Raw genomic sequence first — 11966 nt, 5'->3', positions numbered from 1 at the left:
GGGTGGTGTCCAGAAGGTAAGTGAGAGGTTGGGTGGTGTCCAGAAGGTAAGTGAGATGTTGGGTGGTGTCCAGAAGGTAAGTGAGATGTTGGGTGGTGCCCAGAAGGTAAGTGAGATGTTGGGTGGTATACAGAAGACAGGTGAGATGTTGGGTGGTGTATCTCATGGTCATTGTTCTCTCCTGGGACTCGTTTTTGATCGGCTTTGGGAGTCAGAGAGAAATTTCCCAGAATTCTTTTTCCCTTGAATTGTCTTAGGGATTTTTTAAAATTAATTTGCCTCTCCAAGAGATCACATGGGTGCTGGGGGTTGCGACATGGTGGAAAGGGACAGGTTCTAGGATCGGTCTAGCTTGGATTCGAACTAAGAAGGCATACGGGATACTTGCCTTTATTATCCGAGGCACAGAATATAAGAGCAGGGAGGTTATGCTTGAACTGTATAAAACACTAGTTAGGCCGCAGCTAGAGTACTGCGTGCAGTTCTGGTCACCGCATTACAGGAAGGATGTGATTGCACTAGAGGGGGTGCAGAGGAGATTTACGAGGATGTTGCCTGGGCTGGCGAATTTTAGCTATGAGGAAAGATTGAATAGGCTGTGGTTGTTTTCTTTGGAACAGAGGAGGCTGAAGGGAGACATAATTGAGGTGTATAAAATTATGAGGGGCCTAGATAGAGTGGATAGGAAGGACCTATTTCCCTTAGCAGAAGGGTCAATAACCAGGGGGCATGGATTTAAAGTAATTGGTCGGAGGTTTAGAGGGGATTTGAGGAGAAATGTTTTCCCCCAGAGGGTGGCGGGGGTCTGGAACTCACTGCCTGAAAGGGTGGTAGAGGCAGAAACCCTCATCACATTTAAAAAGTACTTGGATATGCATTTGAAATGCCATAACCTACAGGGCTACGGACCAAGAGCTGGAAAGAAGGATTAGGGTGGATAGCTCTTTGTTGGCCGGCGTGGACAAGATGGGCCAAATGGCCTCCTTCTGTGCTGTAAATTTCTATGAACTCAGTAAGTGCAAGTAACGGGTTGATGTGTTAACTGTCTAGGTGATGTTTAAATTGACTATTGAGTTGGAATAATCTGGATGGGGATAGAACTAAAATTACAACACAAACCGGTAATTGGTGTTTATCCCCCACATAAGCAATAGTCTTAATCCCATGTGCCCGCTCTTCCCATATTACTCTTTGCTTCAACCACCCATCTAACCTATTCTTCAATGCTGACATGGTCTCTTATTGAATCACCAGCTCTGTGTTCTTGCAACCCGGTTTTATTTTTACAAGTTTCTCTTCTCCATTCAACCTCTAATTAATAAAATGTTTCTTGTGTGATTGGTTGTTTTAAATTAGGTCAGTGACAATCTACCAAGATGGCAGCCAAGGTGCCATGAGGGTGTTGCTCTATATTGTGTGGCTGTGATTGTGGAATGAACCAGACTTTCCTTGTTTGCTAAGAGTTGTGTTTATTGTTGATTGCACCATCCATCGTGACTAACCTTGTCACAAACTTGTATCATATTGTCCTGGGTTACTTTTCGAAATAATTGCACATTGATCCTTGTTTTATGATTACTGCATAATGACAATATGATATTGCTTTAGTATATCTGAGACATATGTCAATTGTATTCATCACATGGCTTGCAATGCTCAAAAGTTAACCATGCTTACACATCATTAGGTTTGCAATCCGCACAAGCATTTCATTTTTTTTCTTACATTTATGCACTGAGTCAATCTTAACACATAAAGCACAAACGTTCATTGGATCATTTTTGCATTGCACCTTTGGCTCAGATTTGATTGGATGGCTGGGGTTGGTTTGCCCACTTTTTCAACTCAATACCTTTTCATCTCTTTGGCTGTCTACTTTATTTCCTCCTTCCCTGTACTCTTCTCATCAGCCTTGCCTCCTTTCTCTTTACTTTCTTCCTGCTCATCGCTCGCTCCTTCTGCCTCCTCTTCCTTCTCTTCATTTTCTCCTTGGGACTTGTCTTCCTCCGCTCCTTCATCCGCTTTTTCTTCTGCCTCTTCTCCTCCTTCCTCTTCTCCTTTTTCCTCTTCTCCTTTTTCCTCTTCTCCTTTTTCCTCTTCTCCTCCTTCCTCTTCTGCACCTCCTTCCTCCTCTTCACCTTCAAAAGCAGAAATCAATGTGGAATGTTAGTGTTTTTGTTAAACTAAAGCAACATGTACTGTTCAAGGCTTTCTCTTTCTGATGCAAAATGCTGCATTGTAGACACATAAGCTTAACAGACTTATTCACGTGAGAATATATGTTAATGCCCAACAATACCAGCCATGTCTGACAATGTAAGATGCAAAGCTAAGGAATGCAGATGTTCACCTTGAACTAATACATAAATCCAGCTATCATGGCCATTGCTTTCTAGTGGAACAGATTTTCAGCACGCTCGAAAGGTTAATATTGTTTTGAGTTCAAAGTGATCTTGTCTCTTGCAAACAGCATTCTGCCACAAGACATTAAGATCCTCTGGGCTATTGGGATGCCCTCTGGCGATAAAGCACTTTGGGATGGCCCATGAAGTACTTTTGAAGTGTAGTCACTGTTGTAATGTAGGAAATGCGGCAGCCAATTTGCACACAGCAAGCTCCCACAGACAGCAATGTGATAATGACCAAATAATATGTTTGTTTTATTGGTTGAGGAATAAATATTGGCCAGGAAGCCTGAAAGCTCCCGTGCTGTTTTGAAAGAGTGCTGAGAGATATTTTCTGCCCACCTGAGAGGGCAGACAGGTCCTCAGTTTAACATCTCATCTGAAAGACGGCACCTCTGACAGTGCAGCACCTCCTCAGTACTGCACTGGGAGTGTCAGCTAAGTGCTCCAGTCTTGAGTGGGACTGTGAACCCATGACCTTCTGACTTGGAGGCAAGAGTGCTGCCCACTGAGCCACGGTTGACACCTGATTGTCGGTGATGGACACTCCCACTGATTGAAAATCTTACCTTCCGTCTCCTCGGCTTTGTCTGCTGGAGGTTCCAGCTGCGCTGCCAATGCATGGGTTTGCTGCAGGATCTCTTCTTCAACCTGGCTGCCACAATAGGAGCTGAAGATGGCGGGTCTACTGGACAGCATGTAGGCGCTGCTTTGCAGGGGATAGTTCGACCTGCTGTAAATGGGGGCGCTCTGAGTGTGAGTGTAGCCACTGATCATGCTGCCCACGTTGGCATAGTTGATGCGTGTCTCCTCTCCTTCCAACAGTTTCCTGTGGACAGAATAGAAATGAGGTGAAAACGTTTCAATGCCGAATAAAATTTGGAGGAAAAGAATATTTGGCAATCTTCACTTTTAATGTTCCATTAGCAAAAGCTTGAACCAAGTTAGGATCATACAGCACAGAGGAGGCCATTCGGCCCATTGTGCCTATGCCGGCTCTTTCAAAGAACTGTCCAATGAATCCCACTCCCTCTGCTCTTTCCCCATAGCCCTGCAATTTTTTTCCTTTTGAACTATATATCCAATTCCCTTTTTGAAAGTTACTATTGAATCTGCTTCTATGGCCCTTTCAAGCAGTGCATTCCAAATCATAACTCATTAAAAAAATTGCTCTCATTTCTCCTCTGGTTCTTTTTCCAATTATTGTAAATCTGTGTCCTCTGGTTAGAGACTCACTATCTACTCAAGCCCCTTCATAATTTTGAATAACCTCTATTGAATCTAAAAATTAATTTAAAGAAAGTAATGGGAAGCTGTGCTGGAAATTCTAGACTCAGAGTAATGCTAGAGCTCGTGACAGTCTGACAGTGCTGGCTGTGAACTAGGCAGGGGCAGCAGGCTGTCTGTTGTGGGCTGCTCCTGTCTGTCAGCAAAGACTGGCACTTAGGTACAGACCTCTGTTCCTTCCCCACCCTCTAGCTTTTAATGATTAGAGATGGTGAATCTTTGCTGTCCGAACATTACCCATAAACTGCAGTTGTGTTTTGCCAGATGTCCCAACACCAACAGCCTGAGGACACTTTAAAACCAGCGCCACACTGGAGTTATACTGCGCTATGTGCCACGCCCAAATGGTGCAGTGCAGCGCTCCTGGATGGGGAGCTCGGGGGCCCCCCAGAGTCAGTCTGGGAGTTATACCATCGCTATCTTCCGCAAGGCAGTGTCGGTCACCCGTAGGAAAACGGTGCTCGGTGGAGCTGAGGTACAGATCAGCCATGATCTGATTGAATGAATCGAGGGGCTGAATGGCCTCCTCCTGTACCTAACAACATTTGCAGTTTTTTTTTATTGGAACACAACAGAAATACCATGCTAGTAAGTCAACCAATGAAGGATCTAATCTAAGGAACCAAATAAGATCTAGTGACAGAGAAATGTGATCTGGGTGGGGTCTCCCTGGGATCTGGTTGCCCATCCCCTTTGGGTTTCATGGTCCCAGTTTGAAAGCCTTTGCTTCACACTCCAATCCCTTGAGTTATCATTTCAATGAGAAGGTGACCTGCTTCAGCAGTCAAGGCACCGGACCTGAGGGGAGACACCTCATTTACCTGTAGGCTGCGATCTCGATGTCCAAGGCCATTTTCACGTTCAGAAGGTCCTGGTATTCCTTCAGGTAGCGGCCCATCTCATTCTTGGTGGTCCTGAGCTCGTTCTCCAATTGGTTGATGGCATCCTGATTTGAGAAGAAGTTGAAGAATGGTCAGTGTGACCTTGGCCAACTCACAACTGGACTGTCCAACACTGCGGGTCCTTTCTCTCCAATTTCCTTCTGCCTGTTTCCTGTTTACCCCACTGCTGTTTTTTGATCATGTGTAGTTAACTGTGTTATTTGTTCTGTGTCTGTCTCTGTTTCTCTATCGCTATTGCGGGCTCCCCCTTCCCTTGTCTGTGGGTCTCTTTGTCTCTCGCTGTCGTTCTTTTCTTGTCTTCTCTCTGTCTCTCCTTTTATCTCTCTCTCCTTTTCTCTCTCTATTTCTTGCTGTTTGTCTCTCCCTCTTTCTTTCACTGTCTCCTCTCTCTCTCTATCTCTTGCTGTTTGTCTCTCCCTCTTTCTTTCTCTGTCTCCTCTCTCTATCTCTTGCTGTTTCTCTCCCTCTTTCTTTCACTGTCTCCTCTCTCTCTCTCTCTCTCTCTTGCTGTTTGTCTCTCCCTCTTTCTTTCTCTGTCTCCTCTCTCTCTCTATCTCTTTCTGTTGCCCCCCCCCCCTCTCTATCCTTCCTCTCTCTCTCCACCCCTCCCCTCCCCAGTCTCTCCCAACCATTCCTTACCTGCAGTGCACTGATCTCGCCACCTTGTTTCTCGTCCAGCTCCTGCAGTTGCCTCTCCAGGGCCTCGTTTATTCCCCTCACCCCGTCGATCTCCAGGGTCTTCGCTTTGACCTGGCGCCGGTACTCGGCCACCTCGTCCCTGGCCTGCTTAGTGGCGTCGCTGCCCTTGGAGGCGTTCTCGGTCATCACGGCGAAGCGGCTCTTGTACCAATCTTCGGCCGATTGCATGTTCTTGGCCGCCACCTTCTCGTACTGGCACCTGATCTCCCGCAGGGCGGAGGACAAGTCGGGCTTGGCCAAGTCCACCTCGACCGAGACCTGGGCGTATTGGATCTGCGCCTGCAGCTCGGCGATCTCCTCCTCGTGGATCTTTTTGAGGAAGGCGATCTCGTCCATCAGGCTGTCGATCCTCTTCTCCACCTCGGCCCTGGCCAAGGCGGCATCATCCGAGCCTTTCCTCACCTCCATCAGCCTGCCTTCCGAATCCTCCCGGTTGAGGACCTCTTCTTCGTAGCGGGCCTGCAGGTTCTTCAGGGTGTTCTCCAGGTGGTCCCTCTCGTTCTGGGCCGCCTGCCTCTCGTGCTTGGCATCGTCCAGGGCCACCCTGAGATCCCTCAGCTCCTGCTCGTAGATGCCCTTGAGTCTGGAGGGCCCCCCGTGCTTCTGGCGGAGCAGGGAGAGCTCTGCCTCCAGCACCTTGTTCTGCTGTTCCAACTCGTGGACCTTCTCGATGAAGTTGGCGAAGCGGTCGTTGAGGTCTTGGAGCTGGGCTTTCTCGTGGGTCCTCACCGCCTTGAACTCGCTGCTCACGGCGCTGGCTTGGCTCAGATCGAATGTGTCCAGTGAGGACATCAAGGCGGACGAGGCGCTGTGGGCTTTCCTCACCGAGAAGGACGGCGACGAGTAGGTGCTGTAGGCGGGCTTGAGGCTTCCCCCATAGTTGCCCCTGAAATGCTGGACAGTTCCGTAGCTCCTGGGCACCGGGCTGTCCCCATAGCGCCTCCTGTGAGTGTGGAAGAAGGACTCGTAGCTTGCGGTACTCATGGTGGCTGTATGCTGAATCTGGTCTGCGGCGTCCTATTTATACCAGACCGAGCCCAAAGAAAACTGACGCAGCCTGTTTTTTTTCCCACCTTGACAGCAAGATCAATGCTGCTCAGACCTGGCCACCCCTACTTGCAGGAAACTGACGATCATGTCGAATAATGCAGAGCCAACCGCCCTGGGAACAAGCTCAGTGCAACTTCATTCTCAGTAACTGCAGTGTACGAATTGAAGTTTAATGCAATTCAAAACCCATGCAATTGTTTCTTTTATTTTTTTTACAGGCCAGCCTGCTCGCCACAGGATTCCTGTGTTGTGTTCTCGCCTATTTTTTATTGTAAAATAAAATTTAGACCTGATTTCTCCAGCTCTTCCTTTAGCTTTATTTGTGATATATTTTGCTCGCAGTGCTTTTCAGTTACCCCCCCCCCATCCCGCTCTGTGTGTGAAGGGACCCTCCCAGGGGTCCCCTGCCAGATGTTGGGATCCTCTCAGTGACCCCCTGCCAGATGTTGGGATCCTCTCAGTGACCCCCTGCCAGATGTTGGGATCCTCTCAGTGACCCCCTGCCAGATGTTGGTACCCTCCCAGGGACCCCTGCCAGATGTTGGTACCCTCCCAGGGACCCCCTGCCAGATGTTGGTACCCTCCCAGGGACCCCCTGCCAGATGTTGGTATCCTCCCAGGGACCCCCTGCCAGATGTTGGTATCCTCCCAGGGACCCCCTGCCAGATGTTGGTACCCTCCCAGGGACCCCCTGCCAGATGTTGGTACCCTCCCAGGGACCCCCTGCTAGGTGTTGGGACCCTCCCAGGGACACCCTGCTAGGTGTTGGGACCCTCCCAGGGACACCCTGCCAGACATTGACACTCTCCCAGGGACCCCCTGCCAGACATTGACACTCTCCCAGGGAACCCCTGCCAGACATTGACACTCTCCCAGGGACCCCCTGCCAGACATTGACACTCTCCCAGGGACCCCCTGCCAGACATTGACACTCTCCCAGGGACCCCCTGCCAGACATTGACACTCTCCCAGGGACCCCCTGCCAGACATTGACACTCTCCCAGGGACCCCCTGCCAGACATTGACACCCTCCCAGGGACACCTGCCAGACATTGACACTCTCCCAGGGACCCCCTGCCAGACATTGACACTCTCCCAGGGGACCCCTGACAGACATTGACACTCTCCCAGGGACCCCCTGCCAGACATTGACACTCTCCCAGGGGACCCCTGACAGACATTGACACTCTCCCAGGGACCCCCTGCCAGACATTGACACTCTCCCAGGGACCCCTGCCAGACATTGACACTCTCCCAGGGACCCCCTGCCAGACATTGACACTCTCCCAGGGACCCCCTGCCAGACATTGACACTCTCCCAGGGACCCCCTGCCAGACATTGACACTCTCCCAGGGGACCAGCTAAAAGCGCCTGGAAACTAAAAACTCTCGGTTCCCGTGCCATAAGGTGATCTAATTGAGGTGTTTAAAACGATAAGGGGATTCGATAGGGTAGAGAAATTATATCCTCTGGCAGTGGAATCAAGAACAAGGGGGCATAATCTTAAAAATGATTAAATGATCATTTTAAGATGAGTGAAATCAGGAAGCACTTTTTCACACAAAGGGTAGTGGAAATCTGGAACTCCCTCCCCGCAAAAGGCTGTGGATGCTGGGAGTCGATTGGAGCTTTCGATAGATTTGTGTTAAGGGTATTGGGGTGGAGGGGGGGGGGTTTGTAGAAACGGTGGGTAAGTGGAGCTGAGATACAGATCAGCCATGATCTGACTGAATAGTGGAACAGGTTCGAGGGGCTGAATGGCCTCCTCCTGTTCATAAGAACATAAGGAATAGGAGCAGGAGTCGGCCATAAGGCCCCTCGAGCCTGCTCCGCCATTCAATAAGATCATGGCTGATCGTCGGCCTCAACTTCACCTTCCCGCCCGATCCCCATATCCCTCGATTCCTCTGGAGTCCAAAATCTATCTTCAGTCTTGAATATAGTCAAAGACTCAGCATTCACAGCACTTTAGGGCAGAGAATTCCAAAGATTCACTAACCTCTCTCTCCTCCTTTAAGACACTCATTAAAACCTATCTCTTTGACCAAGCTTTTGGTCTTAATATCTCCTTATGTGACTCGGTGTCAAAATTTGTTTCAACGCTTCCGTGAAGCGCGTTGGGACATTTTAATAGGTTAAAGGCGCTATATAAATGCAAGTTTGTTACGCCATTCAGTTAGCTCGTGGTTTATTGTGCCTCGACTCTATTTACCCGCCTTTGCTCAGATATAAGTGTCGGTCATGTAGGGCTGTCCGAAATGTACATGGTGGCAGCATTTTAAGTATTTAAAAACTCAGTGCAGATGCCATGTCCAGAGCCGAGTGCAATTGATTCGGGTGACGGATCACTGCAGCAGGCTGTGGTGGAAGTCTAGCCAGATTTACCGTGTCTTAAGCAGGGCAGAATTCTGCATTTGGGTCTCAGCCAGAATGGTGGCAGCACTGTGGTTCCATAGAGTGGGAATTTAAATGGGGGGAAGTGGATAGAGGGCCAAGTTTTCCGCGTGGGAGTTCAGAAGGTACGCGTAGCAGGGCAAAAAAAACGCCCCAACTGAAGGTCAGAAAGGCGATTCAGTGCCGTGGGTCTTGGCGAAGTAGCTGGTTGTCAGCCAGCCTATCCCGACAGCGGTGTCAGCGAATCGCTGAGTGGGTGCAGCTCGCTTTCTAGATGCAATTGTTCTGTAACCGCGAAGCTACAGCCAAGCGAATTCTACTTTACTCTCTCAATGCAGGAGTGCGACACGACTCTGGTGAGAGTGAGGTAGTTTAGTACCAATTGGGTTTGACGCCACTTGAACGAAGGCTCCAGTTCAGTGTTAATCTGGGGTTGTCAAGTGCTAGGGGGAACCTGGGACCTCCCAGACACCTTTTAAAACGGACCTGGAATGAACTTCAATGTTTACAAAGAGTGGAGGCTCCCTCTGGCACCCTCCGGAGCATTTCAATCGTAACCACTGGACGAGACGCTCTGCACCCTCTGGAGTTAGTGTACGTGAAAGAAAGAAATAACTTGCATTTCTATAGCGCCTTTCACGACCTCAGGACGTCCCAAAGCGCTTTACAGCCAATGAAGTACTTTTTGAAGTGTTGTCACTGTTGTAACATGTACAGAGCACTGGACTGGGCAAGAGCATTCAAGTCTCGACACTGATGCAACACCTTGAGCACACATTTCATGTGTTACGCAGGTTGTCTGGATATTTTTTGAAGGGTTGCATGCCCATGGCATATCGCACATACAGCGAAACCCCAACAACTGTAGCAAGAGCCACCAGTCAAAGCGTATTGCTCCTTCAGAAGCTATTGAATATGATGGTATGATATGTTGGAAGTGGTTCTAATTTACAGATATCATTTAATTACTATTTAGAGGAAAACTGAATAAAAATATGAGGCATACAAGAACGGCTAAGAAGCTGATTCCGTCCATTCCAGTGAGAGATTCCACTTCATTCATGTGTTCATTAAGTGTATGGGCTAGAGACATTTACAATGCAATGAAGTATTTTTTTTATTCATTCACGGGATGTGGGCGTCGCTGGTAAGGCTGGCATTTATTACCCATCCCTAGTTGCCCTTGAGAAGGTGGTGGTGAGCCGCCGCATTAAACCGCTGCAGTCCGTGTGGTGAAGGTACTCCCACAGTGCTGTTAGGGAGGGAGTTCACGGATTTTGACCCAGCGACGATGAAGGATCGGCCGATATATTTCCGAGTCAGGATGGTGTGTGACTTGGAGGTGGTGGAGTTCCCATGTGCCTGCTGCCCTTGTCCTTCTAGGTGGTAGAGGTCGCGGGTTTGTATTAATGAGTGTATCACTTGGGTCTTGTATTGTGTGCTGATTATTTATTAACGGCTTTCAGTATGAATTCAAGCACCTGCTGGTAACGTTGATGACAGCCATGGCTCAGGTGGGTAGCACTTGCGGCTCCTGAATCAGAAAGTTTTCGCTTCAAGTCCCATTCTGCAGACTTGAGTACAAAAGTCTAGGCTGACACTCCAGTGCTGCACTCTGAGGTGCCGTCTTTTGGATGAGATGTTAAACCGAGGCCCCGTCTGCTCTCTCAGGTGGACGTAAAAGATCACACGGCACTATTTCAAAGAAGAGCAGGGGGGAGTTCTCCCCCAGTATCCTGGGCCAATATTTATCCCTCAATCAACATCACTAAAACAGATTATCTGGTCATTATCACTTTGCTGTTTGTGGGAGCTTGCTGTGCGCAAATTGGCTGCAGCGTTTCCCACATTATACATTTCAAAAAGTACTTCATTGGCTGTAAAGCGCTTTGGGACGTCCTGAGGTCGTGAAAGGCGCTATAGAAATGCAAGTCTTTTTCTTTTCATTTTGTCTTCGATTAGAAGTTTGCTCTAATACTCTAAGGTCTTTTCCCCTTAACATTGTTTAATACCGTTGTGCTTAGGTTGTTGTGGGCATCTTTGAGGTTGAGAATCCAGCACAAGAGGGAGATCTTCTTCGACTCTCTGTGCAACGGGCATTTTTCTGGACAAGAGGCCATTTAGCGCCACTGCCTCTATCTGATGGATCTCAACCCCCAATTTTTCACCATCGCCTTTGAACTTGGCTGTCTGAACTACAGCTGCCAGATCATATGAAGCCCCAACAACCCAGCCAATTGCATTTAGGAGCTACAGGGCAGTTTCCCAAGTATATGTGTATTTATATCCAGTGATATAAACAGAAAATGCTGGAGAAACTCAGCAAGTCAGGCAGCATCTGTGAAGAGAGAAACAGAGTTAACGTTTCAGGTCAATGACCTTTCGTCAGAACAGAAACGTTAACTCTGTTTCTCTCTTCACAGATGCTGCCTGACCTGCTGAGTATCTCCAGCATTTTCTGTTTTTATTTCAGATTTCCAGCATCTGCAGTATTTTCTTTTTGTGTCTATATCCAGTGATCCGTTGAGAAATGTTTATTAAATGGAATCGCTGGACATCATTCCCCATTGCAAGATGCATATTACAATACCTGCTCCGAAGGTGCAATCTGCAGCTGGCTTCTTTTGGGGATTGTTTTTTACCTCGTCTATCGTGTCAAACTGACTATCAAGTCATCTGTGGCTTCGAAGGTTGAACACCTAATCCAGGCAGGCACCAGAGCACTGCTGACTGAGCACAGCTCTGTCAGAGCATTTCCACTTTGGGCGCAATCGGCGATCCGGGCACAGAATGCGCCCAAAATTGCGGCAACTTCACAAAGTGACTTTGTTGCTCAAGTTTCCGCTCGAACTCATTTGCATATCGCCGAACGTAAAATCTCCCATGAACCGGCGCAGTCGGCCAGTGTCTTAGAAGGTAGTAATTTTTTTTAAAATTTGGGCTAAAATATTTTTGGATGTATTTAGGAGCGGTAACCTGGTGCAGTTTTGTTAACCCAGCTGGAAGATAGGTTTATCACAAAAAATAAGCATTTTTAATCGGTAAGTATTCCACCTGCGAGTAACCCGATTTTAAATAACTAAAAATGACTTTTTAAAAAACTATACAAAACCACTTACTAGTTACCTTGGTGTACAGTAGTAAATAAAAAAAAATTATAAGGTGCCTATTCATGCCCTTGCCTAAAAACAACGCAGCATGATTTTAGAGCCTCATATGACGTATGAG

General features: G+C 48.1%; 1 protein-coding gene across 1 annotated transcript; it reads right to left on the bottom strand.

The window, feature by feature from the left end:
* Positions 1 to 1444: 1444 nt before the first annotated feature.
* neflb (neurofilament light chain b) lies at positions 1445 to 6307 on the bottom strand. The gene is made up of 4 exons (XM_085970935.1): positions 5234 to 6307; positions 4514 to 4638; positions 2975 to 3234; positions 1445 to 2138 (listed from the first exon to the last, which is right to left on the bottom strand). Exons 1-4 carry the CDS (start codon positions 6275 to 6277, stop codon positions 1873 to 1875), a joined length of 1695 nt encoding a protein of 564 aa, XP_085827061.1. The 5' UTR covers positions 6278 to 6307; the 3' UTR covers positions 1445 to 1872.
* Between the last annotated feature and the right edge of the window lie 5659 nt (positions 6308 to 11966).

The sequence above is a fragment of the Somniosus microcephalus genome, chromosome 30, assembly GCF_052327205.1.
Source record: "Somniosus microcephalus isolate GS21.2 chromosome 30, FLI_Smic_1.0, whole genome shotgun sequence".
In the NCBI taxonomy this organism is placed as follows: Eukaryota; Metazoa; Chordata; class Chondrichthyes; order Squaliformes; family Somniosidae; genus Somniosus; species Somniosus microcephalus.
This window is presented reverse-complemented; position numbering and strand designations above follow the sequence as displayed.